The sequence below is a fragment of the Haematobia irritans genome, chromosome 5 (assembly GCF_050003625.1).
Source record: "Haematobia irritans isolate KBUSLIRL chromosome 5, ASM5000362v1, whole genome shotgun sequence".
NCBI lineage: Eukaryota > Metazoa > Arthropoda > Insecta > Diptera > Muscidae > Haematobia > Haematobia irritans.
The window spans coordinates 157,074,690-157,097,639 of record NC_134401.1 but is presented as its reverse complement, the minus strand read 5'-3'; the positions used below and the strand labels follow the sequence as shown (position 1 = coordinate 157,097,639).

The 22,950-nt window shown below is 28.6% G+C and overlaps 1 protein-coding gene across 2 annotated transcripts; it reads left to right on the top strand.

Annotated features, from left to right (window-relative positions):
* The first annotated feature begins 827 nt into the window (after positions 1 to 827).
* On the top strand, positions 828 to 21,900 carry Arf6 (ADP-ribosylation factor 6). Of its 2 annotated transcripts, none has more exons than XM_075308785.1 (5): positions 828 to 1,146; positions 10,217 to 10,336; positions 10,398 to 10,553; positions 17,446 to 17,592; positions 21,630 to 21,900. In XM_075308785.1, exons 2-5 carry the CDS (start codon positions 10,255 to 10,257, stop codon positions 21,770 to 21,772), a joined length of 528 nt encoding a protein of 175 aa, XP_075164900.1. In that variant the 5' UTR covers positions 828 to 1,146; positions 10,217 to 10,254; the 3' UTR covers positions 21,773 to 21,900. The 2 variants fall into 2 exon arrangements, with proteins under 2 accessions (XP_075164900.1, XP_075164901.1); XM_075308786.1 differs by lacking the exon at positions 828 to 1,146 and adding an exon at positions 2,161 to 2,180.
* The last annotated feature ends 1,050 nt before the right edge of the window (positions 21,901 to 22,950 follow it).

The window sequence follows — 22,950 nt, the reverse complement described above, 5'->3', positions numbered from 1 at the left end:
TTTTTACAGGATATTTTTTACTGGGAAAGTACACAAACAGACCTATTATATTTAATTTGATTTTAGTCGTATAAATGTTATGCATTGAAGAAGTGCCGTCAAATTAAAAAAATGTTGGCAGGGTATTTTAAATTTATCTGTACGAAAAATTTCCAAACATATTCCAGATATGGGCCACACTATAATTTATGTTGGACGACAAAATCGATAATTATTACTGTGATCGACTATAATTTTATTTATTCCATACAAACACAAGGATGAGTATTTTTCACAAGTAACACTATATCAATTTGATAGTGAATCCCATATTCAACATTAATTCAGATGGCCTTGCAAATTGATTGCCTTCAACAAATTTTCCCATAGGTTTGAAACATTAAAATGAAATTTAGTTTGAAAAGTTTTTGGTGATATGTTGAGAAATTGTTGCTAACGTGTTGAATTCTACTGTTGAGGGTAATGTCTATTTTTTGTTGAGAACGCGATTTTCTCAACAATTTTTCAAATTGAATTTTAAGGTAATTCTTTGAAAACATGTTTGAAACCGTATTGAATATAAGCATTTCTCCAATGCTTGTGTTTATTGGGTTTATATATGTATATGGGCTTTTAATGCCGACCACATGTAAGTTATTTTGCAGACATTTCGTACGGAGAATCAGTGTTGGCTATAATTTCATCGATTTTATTTTGCTCTGGATCACCTTACGTTAAGTCAGCTGCATTTAATTGTACTAAAAATACAACACTGATTCTCTTTAAAGAAAACCATTTGCTCGTAATACACCCTGTTGACCGAATTTAGTACACAGTTACGAAAGTTCATTGGATTAGCATCATTGTTATTGTCACTTTAGACTAATAAAATACCATCTTCTGATAGAAATGAGTAACTTTTATGTTGTTTTATAACATAATATCGTTTACGAATTTAGTGCATTTCTAAAATGAAACTTTGTTAGCAACATTTCAACTTGTGCTGCACAATATCTACATATAATTTCCTGCGAAATACGGCGCGTTCCAATAAAAAAATTCAGCTAAAACTTATGCATAATAAAAAGATAAAGAAGGAATAGCAGCGAATAAGCGGTGTGTGTGACGTGTAAAAGTTCGAAATAGTAGTGTTCTGCCAAAAAGAAGGTATCTAAACATTGTTGTTGTGCCATTATTATCAAAATGAATAGAAAACATGAAAACACTATGTTGAGAGTATATCATCAAAAAAACCAAAAAGAAAACTAATTTGGATAATATAAATTGCAAATGAAAAATTGTTATCGTATGTTTGTTGGGAGTTATGAGTGAGTGAGTAGCGGAAGAGGAGATGTATGAACATTGTATATTTGCTGATAAAAAAAGAACCATGGACGCAGACGACGACAGAGTATAATAAGCAAGCAAGCGTTGCTTTTAGCTTAAATTTTGTTTGTGGATTTTGGGACAAAAAAAGAAACACCATTAATGTTTGCCATTGAACTCGTGTGTGATATTGGTATTGTCGTATTCATTTTTTTGCTACCTTCAACTAAAAAAACCGATTTGCGAGCAAAGCCATACTACTATGTTTAATTGAAGGTGGACGGGGTACAACGATACGTTTTGGATAATGATGATGATGATGATCACGCCCATAGATTGTTTTATTCTCTGTTTTTGTTTACTCTCTTGCCTTCCCTATTATTCTTTTACCCAAATTTAGAATGATTTTTTCTCTTTTGTAGTAGATGGATGAACCAACAAATCAATGGAGGAACCATTTGGCAATTCATTGACATTGTGGCTCCACTCAGACTTTCTGGTCAATATCAATCATCAGCTTCAATAGAAGTAGAAGCAGAATTTGTAGTAGAAGTCGTCTACTATGTTGCTATGTATATGGTGCTCTCCCAAATTCGTCATAGTCATTTACCTCGCTCTCTCTCTCTCTCTCTGCATCACCATTTCATTCTTTTTAGTACACAACGATAGTTCTTGTAAATGTAAACAAAAGCGCTATTACATTGGGTAAATGCCAGCAAGCAATGAATTTGACAGCTGATCAGTCATTACGCTAAATTAAATTTAATTGAAATTGTGCTATGATGTTTTATGCATTGTATTAAAAAATATTGCAATTTGAAATCAATGCGACTTTGAAAGTAAATTTATTCAAAAATTCTTAAGTGGTTAAACTGGTAAGCCGGTCGATGATAGCGATCAGAATTTATTGATTATGTGCTCTGAAAAGGTATGGAAGGGGATTAAAAATTTGTAAAACAAAAACCAAGTTAGTGTGAAGTCGTTAGCAGTTAAGTGCTTTACATGATTTGCAATTCTCAGTTGACTATATATAGACTAAATAATCTTACATGCAATAAATGCCTCGGCCCTATGGACTTTTTCTCCAATTACAGAGATTTCGTCCTCAAGAAAATTCTTCCCACTTTAATATATTCGCTTTTCAGTCGCTGTCCGGAGAGTTGGATCTCAAAAATACTGATCCAAGAACATAGTCCACAGAAAAACGCCAAAAATGCCCTAAGATCGGCGTGAGCAGTCGCATAAACTTCTTATCCGGCACTGATTGGAACCAAGGGCCAATCGAAATACTAGGTTGACCCCTTACTAGGAGTAGTAGAGTTCAGGATACAAGTTAACAAACCCCAAGCATACTCAAAGAACACGTTCAATACAACATAACGTTGCAAAAGCAATAACCTTTAATCAGCCAGTTGAGTCTACCTTGTTATTTATCAACGCATATTAGGAGTATTTCTGTTGTTGCACACTCACCTAGACAAACGACGAATTCCTTGGAATACCAAAGGTGGCGAACTTTTCTCCTATCAATGAGTGATGTTCGGTTGTATGGTACGCTCAATGATATGTGATCCTCTTTTTTTTAGCCAAGGCTGGGAATATAAAATATCTTGTCTCTGCCTTATACACTATAATATCAACCAATCTTTATTCCCATGTATTTCAGAGTATATCTTGTATGGAGTAATTTTACTTCATACTCTAATATCGCTAAACCACAATTGGATGATTAGAAACATCCAACAGCTATTATTAAAAAATTTTGTCAAAATCTTATTTCTATAGAAAATTTTATCAAATTTTTATTTATAGAAAATTTTGTCAAAATTTTATTTCTATAGAAAATTTCATCAAAATTTTATTTCTATAGAAAATTTTGTCAAAATTTTATTTCTATAGAAAATTTTGTCAAAATTTTATTTCTATAGAAAATTTTGTCAAAATTTTATTTCTATAGAAAATTTTGTCAAAATTTTATTTCTATAGAAAATTTTGTCAAAATTTTATTTCTATAGAAAATTTTGTCAACATTTTATTTCTATAGAAAATTTTGTCAAATTTTATATCTTAAGAAAATTTTGTCAAAATGTTATTTCTAAAGAAAATTTTGTCAATATTTTATTTCTATAGAAAATTTTCTCAAAATTTTATTTCTTTAGAAAATTTTGTCAAAATTTTATTTCTATAGAAAATTTTGTAAAAATTTTATTTCTAATAAAAATTTTGTCAAAATTTTGTTTCTATAGAAAATTTTGTCAAAATTTTGGTTCTATAGAAAATTTTGTCAATATTTTATTTCTATAGAAAATTTTGTCAAAATTTTATTTCTATAGAAAATTTTGTCAAAATTTTATTTCTATAGAAAATTTTGTCAAAATTTTATTTCTATAGAAAATTTTGTCAACATTTTATTTCTATAGAAAATTTTGTCAAATTTTATTTCTATAGAAAATTTTGTCAAAATTTTGTTTCTATAGAAAATTTTGTCAAAATTTTATTTCTAAAGAAAATTTTGTCAAAATGTTATTTCTAAAGAAAATGTTGTCAATATTTTATTTCTATAGAAAATTTTCTCAAAATTTTAATTCTTTAGAAAATTTTGTCAACATTTTATTTCTATAGAAAATGTTGTCAAAATTTTATTTCTATAGGAAATTTTGTTAAAATTTTATTTCTTTAGAAAATTTTGTCAAAATTTTATTTCTATAGAAAATTTTGTCAAAATTTTATTTCTATAGAAAATTTTGTCAACATTTTATTTCTATAGAAAATTTTGTCAAATTTTATTTCTATAGAAAATTTTGTCAAAATTTTGTTTCTATAGAAAATTTTGTCAAAATTTTATTTCTAAAGAAAATTTTGTCAAAATGTTATTTCTAAAGAAAATTTTGTCAATATTTTATTTCTATAGAAAATTTTCCAAAATTTTATTTCTTTAGAAAATTTTGTCAAAATTTTATTTCTATAGAAAATTTTGTCAAAATTTTATTTCTATAGAAAATTTTGTCAAAATTTTATTTCTATAGAAAATTTTGTCAAAATTTTATTTCTATAGAAAATTTTGTAAAAATTTTATTTCTATAGAAAATTTTGTCAAAATTTTATTTCTATAGAAAATTTTGTCAAAATTTTGTTTCTATAGAAAATTTTGTCAAAATTTTGTTTCTATAGAAAATTTTGTTAAAATTTTATTCCTATAGAAAATTTTGTCAAAATTTTATTTCTATAGAAAATTTTGTAAAAATTTTATTTCTATAGAAAATTTTGTCAAAATTTTGTTTCTATAGAAAATTTTGTAAAAATTTTATTTCTATAGAAAATTTTGTCAAAATTTTATTTCTATAGAAAATTTTGTCAAAATTTTGTTTCTATAGAAAATTTTGTCAAAATTTTGTTTCTATAGAAAATTTTGTTAAAATTTTATTTCTATAGAAAATTTTGTCAAAATTTTATTTCTATAGAACATTTTTTTCAAAATTTTATTTCTTTAGAAAATTTTGTCAAAATTGTATTTGTATAGAAACTTTTCTCAAAATCTAAATTTTTAATTTCTATAGAAAATTTTGTCAAAATTTTGTTTCTATAGAAAATTTTGTCAAAATTTTGTTTCTATGGAAAATTTTGTCAAAATTTTATTTCTATAGAAAATTTTGTCAAAATTTTATTTCTATAGATAATTTTGTCAAAATTTTATTTCTATAGAAAATTTTGTCAAAATTTTATAGAAAATTTTGTAAAAATTTTATTTCTATAGAAAATTTTGTTAAAATTTTATTTCTAAAAAAATTTTGTCAAAATTTTATTTCTAAAGAAAGTTTTGTCAAAATTTTATTTCTATAGAAAATTTTGTCAAAATTTTATTTCTATAGAAAATTTTGTCAAAATTTTATTTCTATAGAAAATTTTCTCAAAATGTTATTTCTATAGAAAATTTTCTCAAAATTTTATTTCTATAGAAAATTTTCTCTAAATTTTATTTCTATATATTTTTTCAAAATTTTATTTCTATAGAAATTTTTTTCAAAAATTTATTTCTATAGAAAATTTTGTCAAAATTTTATTTCTATAGAAAATTTTGTCAAATTTTTGTTTCTATAGAAAATTTTGTCAAAATTTTATTTCTATAGAAAATTTTTTTCAAAATTTTATTTCTTTAGAAAATTTTGTCAAAATTGTATTTGTATAGAAAATTTTCTCAAAATCTAAATTTTTAATTTCTATAGAAAATTTTGTTAAAATTTTATTTCTATAGAAAATTTTGTCAAAATTTTATTTCTATAGAAAATTTTGTCAAAATTTTATTTCTATAGAAAATTTTGTCAAAATTTTATTTCTATAGAAAATTTTGTCAAAATTGTATTTGTATAGAAACATTTGTCAAAATTTTGCCAAAATCTAAATTTTTAATTTCTATAGAAAATGTTGTTAAAATTTTATTTCTAAAGAAAATTTTGTCAAAATTTTATTTCTATAGAAAATTTTGTCAAAATTTTATTTCTTTAGAAAATTTTATCAAAATTTTAGTTCTATAAAAAATTTTGTCAAAATTGTATTTCTATAGAAAATTTTGTCAACATTTTATTTCTATAGAAAATTTTGCCAAAATTTTGTTTCTATAGAAAATTTTGTCAAAATTTTATTTCTATAGAAAATTTTGTAAAAATTTTATTTCTATAGTAAATTTTGTCAAAATTTTATATCTATAGAAATTTTTTTTATAATTATATTTCTATAGAAAATTTTGTCAATATGAAAATTTTATTCCTATAGAAAAATTTGTCAAAAAATAGATATTATGTAGTCGGTTTTTGCCCAACATTAACCCATTGTTAATTGTTTAACGTAAAAAAATATTCGTGTACTTTATATAACCAATTACCTGTGCTTAAATGTAGAATTCATGGTCAATATTGATAAAAAAATAACTCACGTGCTTTATCACAAACAAGTTTTTGCCGGTATTTGAGACAAGAGAAATTAGTCTACAACAAACAAACGAGTTGCTAATAATTTCAGCCAGTCAAATTATATGTATTTCCAAAATGGCTAAATCTTAGAATTATTCTATTAAGTATAAGCTCAAAAAAAAAATTTAAATTTTCGCATAGTTTTTATCAATCTACAAAATTAAGAACAAAATATTTTCTAGAATTTAAAGCAAGTCACTGCATCGTTTCACAGTATTATGTGTGTATGTGTGTGTACCGCTTGCGAGCATTAAACATTGAATGACTAAAGTCAGTTACATACAAAGTAAACATTACGTCAACATAATAATATGGGTGGCTTTTGCTTTGCTATAGGAGGATGGTGGTGATAGCTCCGAAAAAGAATGATTACCTATTAAAGTCACGTTTATTGTATGTATGAGCCCTATTAATTTTAAAATATGCGTTGATTCAATTAGAGACGGTGAAAAATAGACGAAAATAAAATATGACATTTATTGATAAATATTTTTCCATTATTACTTACATTTCACTTCATTCTATGGTATGGGCTTCACTGGCTTTTTGAATGGTTGTAGCTGCGATGTCCATTCGGTTAATTGTAGTAGTGGATGAATTGTTTTGACAACATTATTCTCTTCAATGATGATCACTCTTATTAAAGTAATCCTTTTCGATTTTTGTAGTACGATTTGTCCTTTGTTAAAAATGATCCTCAAGTTCGGCAGTCACCTGATAATTTAGCGAAATTTTCTGGCCAGCTACCATTATTTTAAGAACTTAGAATAGGAAACAGTAGCTGGGACAAGATCTTGAGAACACCGTAGATGGGAAAACAATTTGAAGCCTAATTTATGGGTTTTTATGTAGGTTTGGCTAGGTAAGCGAATAGGTGGCTCGTGTCATGTACACGGTTGCCACTCGTCCCAAAAATTTTCTAGCAAACTTTGAAGAAAATTTTGCCAAAAACAATACTAAACAAAAAAATGTTTCTTTTGCAATTTTTTTCTATAGAAAATATTGCCAAAATTTCATTTCCATAGAAAATGTTGTCAACATTTTATTTCTATAGAAAATTTTCTCAAAATTTTATTTCTATAGAAAATGTTGTCAAAATTTTATTTCTATAGAAAATTTTTTCAAAATTTTATTTCTATAGAAAATTTTTTCAAAAATTTATTTCTATGGAAATTTTTTCAAAATTTTATTTCTATAGAAAATTTTGTCAAAATTTTGTTTCTATAGAATATTTTGTCAAAATTTTATTTCTATAGAAAATTTTGTCAAAATTTTATTTCTATAGAAATTTTTTTCAAAATTTTATTTCTATAGAAAATTTTGTCAACATTTTATTTCTATAGAAAATTTTGTCAAAATGTTATTTTTACAGAAAATTTTGCCAAAATTTTATTTCTGTTGTCGGTCAGGATCAACTTTAAGGACCCACGAACCTTAAATTAAGAACACACGATTTGGTGGTATTGATATAATAAAACGAGTTTTATTTATTTGACCTTATAAATGTATAAAGCTTATGTTTGCAAGGTATGCTGGGGAGTCGGTGATTTATTATGTAGCCTCTTAGTAAAGATGTCGGCGGATTGTTGGTTGTTGACGATTTGGTTCGGCTAAAGTCGTTGGTACGGAGTCGGCGATTGTTCGGTTCGGATCCCGTTGATGGGTTATTCTGCAATGATGGTTCGGGATTGTCGTTGACGATTCGGCGTTGTTGAATATTCGGTTGATGATCCGGTGGCTGTCCGGTGTTGATGAGTCGGTTGTGTTGGTTGGTCTATGTTGATGATTCAGGTGATGCGGCGATTCTGTTATTAACAAAATATACAAACTACGTGACGAACTACTAGTGGAAGCAAGCTAATAGCCGGAGCTATTAGTGCGGAAGCAAGCTAATTGCCGAAACAATTAGTGCGGAAGCAAGCTAATAGCCGAAACAATTAGTGCGGAAGAAAGCTAGTAGCCGAAGCTATTAGTGCGGAAGCAAGCTAATAGCCGAGGCTAATAGTGCGGAAGCAAGCTAATTGTCTAAACAATTAGTGAGGAAGCAAGCTAATAGCCGAAGCTATTAGTGCGGAAGCAAGCTAATGGGCGAATAACGATTATTGCGCAAGCAAGCTAACTGCCGAAACAATTAGTGCGGAAGCAAGCTAAATGCCGAAACACTTAGTGCGGTGGTAGAGTTCCTGTCGCTTAGTGTGAACTGAACAGCGGTCGTGCCACTCGTCGTGTTCAATACCCTTCAGCTGTCGGGACTCATCTCGTTGCCCAAAAACCCCGAGTTTATATTCTCCCACAGACACGACGTAGATGAGAATTATACTCATAGCCCGCAGAAATAAATGTCGTTGAAAGTCAGAAATGTATTTCGTTCCGTTAAAGTTTGTATCGATCCATTTTCTGATGTAGCCCCATCTCCCGATTTAGATAAATTTATGAGTTATCTAAAATTTAAACATAGAAGCTTCACAAAGATCCAGATCGGTGTAGTCTCTGAAGCTGGTCCAGTTGGATTTCTTTTGGCTGGTGCCAGCACAGAACACATTAAGACAATTTTTTTCGGTAGTTTTGGAATGAGAGAAGTCACCGTACACGACATACACAAAAAATCTTTGATTTTGCAGCGCGTATTAAGTTTCAAAGCAAGCATCGGATCACCCTCCGATATTGATCTTTCCATTCTTCTGGTATATTTTACCATATTGTCGAGACATAGATTCTTGTGTTCAAATTTTCTCTAAATCTCTGTAAATATTTTTCTAAATTTTGATGATTACATCTTTTTTTAAGAAACAAACATAATACAGGTGTTATTATCTGTGATTATAAATCTAAAGACCTTAATGGTCAATTTATAATTGTAAAAGTTATCAGTCAATAAGTAAATAAATCTATTTTTGAAATGCGAATGTTGCACATTAGTAACACAATTGATAATTAATTGAACTTGTTTAATATTTCGTCATTGTTGTCCACTGCTATTTTATTGTTTTTGTTTGCTTTATTTAGTTCGTTCTATAAACAATAAATAATGTTATCTCTTGCTTTAATAATGAACGTGAAATTCGTTTTTGGAGGTCAACTACAAAACGGCAGAAAAATCACGTGTATAGATAAATTTCAAATATCGACTAAAATGGTAGCATTATATGTTTCCCCGGGGTGTAATCGTTCAACAGAAACTATAAAAGCAAGACAATATGAAAAATAGTTTAATGAAAATGGTTTCAAATTTAAGAAAATATAATAAAATTTTGCTTATAAGAGAGAGAAAAACATTTCGAATTTTCTAGCATCAGATTTTTTATTCCCCTAAGGATCATTAATTAAAATAATTAATCCAAATAATTTATAATTCAATTAACTTATGTGATCTATTCAGTTTTTTTTAAAATGTTGATAATGATTTTTCTGTACACTTCAACATCCAAAATGCCGATTTTTTTCCATTTTTTCTCATTGATCCATTGGTCAACATTTGCAAATTTGAAATACTACAGTATGATTACAATCGATAGGCAATCCATGGTGACAGTTTCGAAAAGTACTTGACGACATCGCGAAATGCCCTCGAATTATAAATTGTTAGTATAGAAAAATATAATTTCCAGATAATTTCATAAAATGGACGTTATCTTGAGTTGAAGAAGATATCAAAATAATACTTCTTTTTTTATGTTCCATAAAATCTTGGTTTCATATCTTACTTTTTCGTTATATACATATTAAAATTATGGAAATTTGTTCCAATATATTTGCATTAGATTGAACAAAAAAACTGGTTTCATTCTCCCCACAATGAGTGGATAGAAGATGGCTCATCTCAAGATATTCAAACACTAACAATTTTTTGTTTTTTTTTTGAAGATTCCAATTTAAATTCTATTTGCAATTCTAAACTTTTGAGATCGCCAATCTAACATATTATTTCCTGTTTTTCGTTACAGATTAAGTTTAGGTCCATTGATGCATTGTCGCTGTCGAAATGGGGAAATTACTTTCGAAAATTTTTGGTAACAAAGAAATGCGCATTTTAATGTTGGGACTTGATGCAGCAGGAAAAACAAGTAAGTCCTCAAAAACATCTGTGAAAAATAAGAAATAATTAATTTGTTTTGTTTTTTTCAGCTATTTTATACAAATTAAAATTAGGGCAATCTGTAACTACAATACCCACTGTTGGTTTTAATGTGGAAACAGTTACCTATAAAAATGTCAAATTCAATGTCTGGGATGTTGGTGGACAAGATAAGATAAGACCACTGTGGCGACACTATTACACTGGTAAGGAAAAAATTAAAAAAAATCTACGCGACTTCATCTTGGATTATTGTTTATATTCTATGTTAGGGGTGTTCGCATATTTACTCAATTTAACAGAAAGTTTAGCGATAGACATTGCGTAAAATTTCAGTTATGACAAAATTGTAGGGATTGGCAATAGATATTTGTTAAATTTCCTTTTAAGATATCGCCAAAATTTTATTTGTATAGAAAATTTTGTCAAAATTTTATTTCTATAGAAAATTTTGTCAAAATTTGATTTCTATAGAAAATTTTGTCAAATTTTATTTCTATAGAAAATTTTATTTCTATAGAAAATATTGTAAACATTTTATTTGTATAAAAAATTTTGTCAAAATTTTATTTCTATAGAAGGTTAGGTTAGGTGGCAGCCCGATGTATCAGGCTCACTTAGACTATTCAGTCCATTGTGATACCACATTAGTGAACTTCTCTCTTATCACTGAGTGCTGCCCGATTCTATGTTATTAAGCTCAATGACAAGGGACTTCCTTTTTATAGCCGAGTCCGAACGGTGTTCCACATTTCAGTGAAACCACTTAGAGAAGCTTTGAAAACCTCAGAAATGTCACCAGCATTACTGAGGTGGGATAATCCACCGCTGAAAAACTTTTTGGTGTTCGGTCGAAGCAGGAATCGAACCCACGACCTTGTGTATGCAAGGCGGGCATGCTAACCATTGCACCACGGTGGCTCCCATTTCTATAGATAATTTTGTCAAAATTTTATTTCTATAAGAAATTTTGTCAAAATTTTATTTCAATAGAAAATTTTGGCAAAATTTTATTTCTATAGAAAATTTTGTCAACATTTTATTTCTACAGAAAATTTTGTCAACATTTTATTTCTATAGAAAATTTTGTCAAAATTTTATTTCTATAAGAAATTTTGTCAAAATTTTATTTTTATTGAAAATTTTGTTAAAATTTTATTTCTATAGAAAATTTTCTCAAAATTTTATTTCTATAGAATATTTTGTCAAAATTTTATTTCTATCGAAAATTTTGTCAAAATTTTATTTCTATCGAAAATTTTGTCAAAATTTGATTTCTATAGAATATTTTGTCAAAATTTTATTTCTATAAGAAATTTTGTCAAATTTTTATTTCTATGTTGTTATTGTAACGGTTTTAATGTAATTTCATCCAATTTGTTCAATGCTTTGGTACTTCAGCTGGTGTCCAGATCTAGGAACTCTGCGACAAGGATGGGGTGTAGGCTAAGCTGGGCAAGCAAAAAGATGACGAGTGTCATGTGGCCCTTGATTACAGATGGGACACACGTCAGTTACGCTGCTATCAATCACTGATATGTATGAATTGATGCGGCTGCACTTGCCTGATCTTAATTGGGCCAAAACTACCGTGGTCTGCCGTGGGAGGTCTCTCTCCTTCGGTGCTATGGGCGGCGGTCGGACTCCGAGAACAGGATGAACCTTGTAGCTTCTCACCGCTTTAGTTACAGTATCCTCATGAATCCTGTTCAGACCTGCCTGGTATGCTGCCTGATCTAGAGGCTCCTTTTATAACGCTGGATTTCGGGCTTTAGAAGGTGAAGATCAACCCTTACATTCCTGGGTGGAGGTTGTCTATCCATAAGATGGTGATTTGGATGATAACGACGATAGCAACCCAAGAGGTACTGCTTTGACAAAATCTAATTGTGTCGACGCACTGGGATGATCTTGGTCTCCGCATAAAGGTGATTCAGGGGTGTACTGCGGAGACATCCTGTTGCAGTTCTAAGGGCAGCGTTCTGACAGGTCTGTATGTTATTCCACTGCGTGTTGCTAGTTTGAGGCGCTGCTGGCCGGCCAATTGCCTTATATGTTTCCTTGTCCGCACCCCAAGTTCTGCCGGCAAGCGACTTGAGGACCTTGTTCCTACCGCGGAGCTTATCACAAATTGCAGAGACATGGGCGGACGAATTAAAAAGGCTGTCGAATGTGACCCTGAGAATCTTGGGTTAATTTGTGGTCGGAATTATTTCGCCGTTGACTCTGCACCTGCGCAGTTGAATGTCAGAATCGCATATGTGATTAACAATGGGCCCGAGGACAGGTAGAGATTAAACAGTGCCGGAGATATCACCCTACCCTGGGGAACTCCCTGTTTAACTCTACGGGGTTTTGACTTCCTGTCCCTGATTTCCACATATGACTTGCGTCCGCACAGATAATTCAGAACCCAACGTTTGGTTCCTGCCGGTAGGGACGTATTGTCGATGTCCTCGAATAGTGTGGCATGGTTGACCCTATCGAATGCCTTCGATAGGCCAAGCGTCACTAGGACCGTCCTATCGAATGCCTTCGATAGGTCAAGCGTCACGAGGACCGTCCTGTGACACGGCTTGGGCTGATTGAGTCCCATTTTGACGTGTGCTGAAATGGCATGCAAGGCTGTCGTCGTAATAGTTTGGTGATATTTTTTCCTGAGTAGCGACAAATCAATGAAAATTTCTAAAATATATTTGAAAAGTGGAACCAATCCATTTTTCGACTGATATGGGATTTGGCATAAAATATGCCCAAATATTGTTCGAAATGTCTTTACATAGAGGTACAAATAGAAAAAGTGAAGAAACGGTTTTATTCTTAAGTTTTTTCTTATTTTTTCCTATGAAATTTGGATCTTAAAATTAATGCGAAATCGATACAGTGGATACTTAAAAAGATGACTGTCTTAATCGAAGAAGGCGGTAACTTTTTGATACTGGTAGGGAAAATTGATGTAAGGAAGGAGCCACCAGTTTCCACCAAAAAATTATCTCTTTTCAGAAATAAAATGTTGACAAAATTTTCTATAGAAACAAAATTTTGACAAAATTTTCTATAGAAATAAAAATTTCACAAAATTTTCTATAGAAATAAAATATTAACAAAATTTTCTATAGAAATAAAATTTAGAGAAAACTTTCTATAGAAATAAAATTTTGAAAGAAATTTTCCAAAGAAATACAATTTTGACAAAATTTTCCATAGAAATAACATTTTGATAAGATTTTCTATAGAAATACAATTTTGAAAAAATAAAATTTTGAGGAAACTTTCTATAGAAATAAAATTTTGAGAACATTTTCTATAGAAATAAAATTTTGAGAAAATTTTCTATAGAAATAAAATTTTGAGAAAATTTTCTATAGAAATAAAATTTTGAGAAAATTTTCTATAGAAATAAAATTTTGACAAAATTTTCTATAGAAATAAAATTTTGAGAAAATTTTCTATAGAAATAAAATTTTGACAAAATTTTCTATAGAAATAAAATTTTGACAAAATTTTCTATAGAAATAAAATTTTGACAAAATTTTCTATAGAAATAAAATTTTGACAAAATTTTCTATAGAAATAAAATTTTGAGAAAATTTTCTATAGAAATAAAATTTTGACAAAATTTTCTATAGAAATAAAATATCGACAAAATTTTCTATAAAAATAAAATTTTGACAAAATTTGCTATAGAAATAAAATTTTGACAAAATTTTCTATAGAAATAAAATTTTGTGAAAATTTTCTATAGAAATAGAATGAATTTGGACAAAATTTTCTATAGAAATAAAATTTTGACAAAATTTTCTATAGAAATAAAATTTTGAAAAAAATTTCTATAGAAATAAAATTTTGAAAAATTTTCTGTAGAAATAAAATATTGACCAAATTTGCTATAGAAATAAAATTTTGACAAAATTTTCTATAGAAATAAAATTTTGACAAAATTTTCTATAGAAATAAAATTTTGTGAAAATTTTCTAGAAATAGAATGAATTTTGACAAAATTTTCTATAGAAATAAAATTTTGACAAAATATTCTATAGAAATAAAATTTTGAAAAAAATTTCTATAGAAATAAAATTTTGAAAAATTTTCTATAGAAATAAAATATTGAGAAAATTTTCTATAGAAATAAAATTTTGACAAAATTTTCTATAGAAATAAAATATTGACAAAATTTTCTATAAAAATAAAATTTTGACAAAATTTGCTATAGAAATAAAATTTTGACAAAATTTTCTATAGAAATAAAATTTTGTGAAAATTTTCTATAGAAATAGAATGAATTTTGACAAAATTTTCTATAGAAATAAAATTTTGACAAAATTTTCTATAGAAATAAAATTTTGAAAAAAATTTCTATAGAAATAAAATTTTGAAAAATTTTCTATAGAAATAAAATATTGACCAAATTTTCTATAGAAAAAAAAAGTTTCTATAGAAATAAAATTTTGACAAAATTTTCTATAGAAATAAAATTTTGTGAAAATTTTCTATAGAAATAGAATGAATTTTGACAAAATTTTCTATAGAAATAAAATTTTGAGAAAATTTTATATAAAAATAAAATTTTGACAAAATTTTCTATAGAAATAAAATTTTGAGAAAATTTTGTATAGAAATAAAATTTTGAGGAAACTTTATACGGAAATAAAATTTTGAGAAAATTTTCTATAGAAATAAAATTTTGAGAAAATTTTCTATAGAAATAAAAGTTTGACAAAATTTTCTATAGAAATAAAATTTTGACAAAATTTTCTATAGAAATAAAATTTTGACAAAATTTTCTATAGAAATAAAATTTTGACAAAATTTTCTATAGAAATAAAATTTTGAGAAAATTTTCTGTAGAAATAAAATGTGAAAAAAATTCTATAGAAATAAAATTTTGAAAAAATGTTTCTATAGAAATAAAATTTTGAAAAAATTTTTCAATAGAAATAAAATTTTGAGAAAATTTTCTGTAGAAATAAAATATCAATTTTGAAATTTTTTTTTTATGGTAGATTGTGGTAAAATGTTTTTATTCTGGTGGTACTGATTATTAATTACAATTCAGTAATGATAATCAACCTCTTGGAAGGGATAGTTTTTATTGCTAGAATATGTCCAGTAAAATTTTGCAGCATTTTCTATTCACCTATTAACAAGTTGAAGTTATCTTATAATTGTTCGAAATATTGTTCGAAATGTCTTTACATAGAGGTACAAATAGAAAAAGTGAAGAAACGGTTTTATTCTTAAGTTTTTTCTTATTTTTTCCTATGAAATTTGGATCTTAAAATTAATGCGAAATCGATACAGTGGATACTTAAAAAGATGACTGTCTTAATCGAAGAAGGCGGTAACTTTTTGATACTGGTAGGGAAAATTGATGTAAGGAAGGAACCACCAGTTTCCACCAAAAAATTATCTCTTTTCAGAAATAAAATGTTGACAAAATTTTCTATAGAAATAAGATATTAACAAAATTTTCTATAGAAATAAAATTTAGAGAAAACTTTCTATAGAAATAAAATTTTGAAAGAAATTTTCCAAAGAAATACAATTTTGACAACATTTTCCATAGAAATAACATTTTGACAAGATTTTCTATAGAAATACAATTTTGAAAAAATAAAATTTTGAGGAAACTTTCTATAGAAATAAAATTTTGAGAAAATTTTCTATAAAAATAAAATTTTGAGAAAATTTTCTATAGAAATAAAATTTTGAGAAAATTTTCTATAGAAATAAAATTTTGACAAAATTTTCTATAGAAATAAAATTTTGAGAAAATTTTCTATAGAAATAAAATTTTGAGAAAATTTTCTATAGAAATAAAATTTTGACAAAATTTTCTATAGAAACAAAATTTTGAGAAAATTTTCTATAGAAATAAAATTTTGACAAAATTTTCTATAGAAATAAAATATTGACAAAATTTTCTATAAAAATAAAATTTTGACAAAATTTGCTAGAGAAATAAAATTTTGACAAAATTTTCTATAGAAATAAAATTTTGTGAAAATTTTCTATAGAAATAGAATGAATTTTGACAAAATTTTCTATAGAAATAAAATTTTGACAAAATTTTCTATAGAAATAAAATTTTGAAAAAAATTTCTATAGAAATAAAATTTTGAAAAATTTTCTATAGAAATAAAATATTGACCAAATTTTCTATAGAAATAAAATTTTGACAAAAGTTTCTATAGAAATAAAATTTTGACAAAATTTTCTATAGAAATAAAATTTTGTGAAAATTTTCTATAGAAATAGAATGAATTTTGACAAAATTTTCTATAGAAATAAAATTTTGAGAAAATTTTATATAAAAATAAAAATTTTGACAAAATTTTGAATAGAAATAAAATTTTGAAAAAAATAAAATTGTGAGGAAACTTTATACGGAAATAAAATTTTGAGAAAATTTTCTATAGAAATAAAATTTTGAGAAAATTTTCTATAGAAATAAAATTTTGACAAAATTTTCTTAGAAATAAAATTTTTACAAAATTTTCGATAGAAATAAAATTTTGAGAAAATTTTCTGTAGAAATAAAATGTGAAAAACAAATTCTATAGAAATAAAATTTTGAAAAAAATGTTTCTATAGAAATAAAATTTTGAAAAAAATTTTCTATAGAAATAAAATTTTGAGAAAATTTTCTGTAGAAATAAAATACCAATTTTGAAAAATATTTTTTTTATGGTAGATTGTGGTAAAATGTTTTTATTCTGGTAGTACTGATTATTAATTACAATTCAGTAATGATAATCAACCTCTTGGAAGGGATTGTTTTTATTGCTAGAATATGTCCAGTAAAATTTTGCAGCATTTTCTATTCACCTATGAACAAGTTGAAGTTATCTTTGACTATTTTTCTTGTTGAAGTCTTCGATTATGTGAAAAACCTCCAATAAAAATTTCTAATAAATAGTATTATTCATTGGATAAACCGCGAACGGAGCTATTATAAAATTTCCCTCTTGTCACATTCTCCATATTTATTTATTTTATAGTTGCATTCTGAAGGTCATAATTTTTTTGTATTGATAATACCGAGTATATTTGCTGATTTGTTTGATTTTATTTTCTCTGTTTTTGTTTTTCCAATAGGTACGCAAGGTCTTATATTTGTTGTGGATTGTGCGGATCGTGATCGTATCGATGAAGCGAGAACAGAATTACATCGAATTATAAACGATAGGGAAATGCGAGATGCCATTATTTTAATATTTGCTAATAAACAAGATTTAGCGGATGGTAAGTAAATTTCTGTTGAAATTTATATACATAGAATTTATTTTTATTGATTATGGTGATATGTGATATTATTATATTTATTCGTATTTTTATACAATTGACAATGGTTGTGTGCAATTTAAATGTAATTTAGATAATTCTTAACTTACATCGTTAGAAATCAGCCTCTGTTCAGCATTCTGGGCTATGGAAACAATCACCATAAGAACGGTGCAAAGTTCGTACGAACTGAAGCTAAAATATAGCCAACCATGGATAAGACACTACTGTCATCGCTCAGCGTCATTTTATATTCTTACCTATTTTCACTGCAAATCTCTGAGAAGCCACCGTCATGCTGCAATGCATAGCCTGGTTGGATGACTTCATAACCAGTGAAGTATTGACGGAACAATGTCTTCTGTCTGGCAAACAGTTTAGTTACTGCGCTATGGGTCCAGTTCTACTAAGCTGTGTCAAGGTCTTTTAACCTGTGGCCAAAAGATATAGATGTGGGGGTTAGCCGTCAAATGACCACGTTACTATCAATTCCGGATAAATAGGAGGTGAAATGACTGCACTTGCCTTCACCAAAACGGATTTGTCGTATGCTGCCACATTAGATTAGGTTAGGTTATGTGGCAGCCCGATGTATCAGGCTCACTTCACTTCTCTCTTATCACTGAGTGCTGCCCGATTCCATGTTAAGCTCAATGACAAGGGACCTCCGTTTTATAGCCGAGTCCGAACGGCGTTCCACATTCCAGTGAAACCACTTAGAGAAGCTTTGAAACCCTCAGAAATGTCACCAGCAGTACTGAGGTGGGATAATCCACCGCTGACAAACTTTTTGGTGTTCGGTCGTAGCAGGAATCGAACCTACGACCTTGTGTATGCAAGGCGGGCATGCTAACCATTAGACCACGGTGACTCACGGTGCTGCCACATTACTTCCCTATTTTATAGTGTGGTTGGAAAATAATTAACCATGCATCTGTGTAGGATTATGCTTCTGTGTCGTCCTGATTACTGTTCAGATCTGGTTGGTATGATATCATTTTAGAAACTCTCTTCTCTGGCTACAGACAAGAAAAATGAATACTTATGTATAATAGCAGTGTCCCTAGGCTGATGGCTTAAAATGTCTTTCGAGTATTCCTCAAGAATCTGAGGATTTTTCGATGGTTTCCACGAAATTGATGTAATTCCAGCTTTCAAAGCTGTGTGGATAACTCTTTTGACGACTTCTTAATAGTAGGTTAGGGAGTCACCGTGGCGCAATTATTAGTATTGCATATAAACTTTATGGGTTCAATCACAGTTTCGACCGAACACCAAGGGTTTTTCAACGTTGGTTTATACCCACTAAGTTTCACCACAATGTAAAGGCCTTGACTATAAATATTAGGCCCCTTGTCATTGAGCTAAAGATGGAATCGCGCAGCACTCAGTGTAACAATGGACTGAACAGTCTAAGTGAGCCTGAAATTAGGGTCTTTCGAGTATTTCTCACGAATTTTAGGATTCCAAGGTCGAAATTAGAATCTTTCGAGTATTTCTCACGAATTTTAGGATTCCAAGATCGAACGAAATTGCTGTCTTGGCATAAACGGACAAATAAGACAATAACTCTTGGAAGTTATACTGCATACAATAGGCTATGGATTCTGTCGCGGAACCAAAAGACAGTGAAACCCAATTCAAACTTCCTATCCATCTGAGAGAGCCTGAATGTAATGGACAGTATTCGTGATAAAGCGGTGGCACTTGTTTTGCTGCGGCTGTGTATTATCGGAAATGGGAGGTTCTTCCGCTTTATCCATACATTTAAAAATTTAAGTGCAAGGTGGAAATAGTTTTTTTACGGTTACAAAAATTTGAAATGTAAAACAAAACGGACAGAAGGACAGAAAAGAAAAATACATCTTTGTTGGGATAGGATGGGGTGTGTCCAGAGTGATCTGGTAGTGAGACGGGTAGGCTAACCTGGGCAAGCAAAAAGGTGTCGAGTGTCATGTGGCCCTTGATTACAGATGGGCCACACGTCAGCTACGCTGCTATCAATTACTGATGAGTATGAATTAAGGCGGCTGCACTTGCCTGATCTTAGTTGGGCCAAAACTACCCTGGTCTGCCGTGGGAGGTCTCTCTCCTCCGGTGCAATGGGCGGCGGTCGGACTCCGAGAACAGAATTAACCTTGTAGCTTCCCACCGCTTCAGCTACAGTATCCTCATGAATCCTGTTCAGACCTGTCTGGTATGCTGCCTGATCTAGAGGCTCTCTTTTGTAGCGCTGGATCTCGGGCTCTAGAAGGTGAAGATCAACCCTTACATTTCTGGGTGGAGGTTGTCTATCCACAGGATGGTGATTCGGATGACAACTTCGATGGCAACCCAAGAGGTACTGCTTTGACAACATGTAATTGTGTCGACGCACTGGGATGATCTTGGTCTCCGCATAAAGGTGATCCAGGGTTGTACTGCGGAGACATCCTGTTGCGGTTCTAAGGGCAGTGTTCTGACAGGTCTGTATGTTATTCCACTGCGTGTCGCTCGTTTGAGGTGTCCACACTGGCGCTGCTGACCGGCAAATTGCCTTATATGTAGTCAACAAGGTTTCTTTGTCCGCACCCCAAGTGCTGCCGTCAAGCGGCTTGAGGACCTTGTTCCTACCGCGGAGCTTATCATAAATTGCAGTGGCATGGGCGGACGACTTAAAAAAGCTGTCGAATGTGACCCCGAGAATCTTGGGGTAATTTGTTGTCGGAATTGTTTCGCCATCGACTCTGACATTCAACTGCCTGCGTACTTCCGCCGTCCATGTAGTGAATTTGGTTGTTTGTGCGATTTGACTTTCAAAACAGATGTAATAGGTTTGCCCTTACAGTGGCTCAAGGTACTTCTCCCCCTGTTATTCACGGATATCGAGTAAATGCAGATGATATTGGAAGGCAGTAGTATGCTTAAGGGAATATATGGAAATAGGATCTGGGCCACAAAGGGGCTTAAACTTAAGGATATCTGAACTAATTTTGATTGGACTTCATTACGATCTGTAGTCACGGTTGCCATTCGGGCCAAAAATTATCTACCAAAATTTGAAGAAAAATTTACCAAACTAAAAAATCTAACAAAATCAAAATTTTATTTCTATAGAACATTTTCTGAAAATTTTATTTCTATAGAAAATTTTCTGAAAATTTTATTTCTATAGAAAATTTTCTGAAAATTTTATTTCTATAGAAAATTTTCTGAAAATTTTATTTCTATAGAAAATTTTCTAAAAATTTTATTTCTATAGAAAATTTTCTGAAAATTTTATTTCTATAGAAAATGTTCTAAAAATTTTATTTCTATAGAAAATTTTCTGAAAATTTTATTTCTATAGAAAATTTTCTGAAAATTTTATTTCTATAGAAAATTTTCTGAAAATTTTATTTCTATAGAAAATTTTCTGAAAATTTTATTTCTATAGAAAATTTTCTGAAAATTTTATTTCTATAGAAAATTTTCTGAAAATTTTATTTCTATAGAAAATTTTCTGAAAATTTTATTTCTATAGAAAATTTTCTGAAAATGTCATTTCTATAGAAAATTTTCGCAAATTTTTATTTCTATTGAAAATTTTCTGAAAATGTTATTTCTATAAAAATTTTCTCAAATTTTTATTTCTATAATTTCTAAAGAAAATATTTAGTTTTAATACAATTACACCAAATAAAATTAAATATAAAATAATGTATAATATTTATTTTTTTAATTAAATAATAATTAACTCACTTAATTTTTTAATTGAAAAATTTTTCAAATTTAATTTCAAATTTTTAGTACAATGTTATACAGAGTTATTTTTATTTAACTAATAATTGACCCAATCAATTGTTTAATTAAAAAAAATCCAAATAAAAGTCAAATTTGAATTTTAATTTTTTTTGTAAAATTTGTATAGTGTGCAATACCAATATAGCGTTAACGCTTTTTAACTCTGCTTTTAAATAATAATTTTTAAAATGTCACACCAAAAAAATAACCTATTTTTCTCTATATTTTTTTTTCAGCAATGAAACCTCATGAGATTCAAGAAAAATTAGGTTTAACTAGAATACGAGATCGTAATTGGTATGTGCAACCTTCCTGTGCAACAACCGGTGATGGCTTATACGAAGGTCTAACGTGGCTTACATCCAATCATAAATTATGAGAATAATTTTCATAAATTTAATAAATATACAAACAAAAAACCAACAACAACAACAAATACCACTACAATATAACAATAATAACAACAACAAAGAGAACAACCGAAAATAAAATAAATATTCCCCCGTATGCATGTTCTATTTGAATATAGAGGAAAAGCAAAAAAAAAAATGAATAAAAAAATACTGGAGAAAATTCCAAAACATACAGATTACAGAAAAAAAGAAATAAATCAAACAGAGTTACGAAAACAAAAAAACCAAATTAATAATCAACAATAGAAAGAAAGAAAACAAAAATTTTTTTTGGAAAATTTTGAAAATATTTAAAATCAGACGCAACTAAAACAACAACAACAATACTACTACTACTCTTCTAAAAACAATACCAACAGTAAACCAACCAAACAAACAAAATAAAACAACAGAAACAAAGGAATTCTAAAACTACAACAACAATTTACCACACAAGACAAGAACAACAACAACGTGTTTTTTTAGCATTTAAGTGAAAACATTTGTAAATTTATTATTGAAAACAAAAAACAAACAAAAAAACGGAAACTGAAACAACAAAACACAACACAACCATTCACAATACCAGTATCTCATATAAAAACGAAACTCCAGTCGCCTCCCCCACCCCCACCTCATGTATACCACACACACACAAACAACCAACCAACCGGTGGATGAAAAAAGGAAGAGGTCCATAGCCCGGATTCCTTTACTTATCCTTATCCTTACTCTTATTCGTGTCTCAGCCACCTCTGTCTATCCTCAATTCCCCTCACTCAGTTATAAAATGGATAAAACAAGGATATGCAAAGTCCTATAAGTAACTAAAAAGTATATGCATATATTATTATTAAATATAGTAAATATTATTATTATTATTTACCTTATTATTATATTATGTATTTTTTTTTGTTTAGATGTAAACTTTAAGTTTTTTTAAAGACGACTTGTTAACGAGTCATTAAAAAACAAATTAATTTAATACAAAAATAATTGATTCAACAAGAAATAATAATAGAAATTATTACCAGCAAAACGAGAAAAAAGCAAGCAAATAGTGTGAAAAAAATTATGTAATTTAAAGAAAAACAACCAATCAAGCATCAAAATATAAAAGAAAATCATAAAAATCGAAAGAGAAAAAAAAAAACTATTCAAAAAG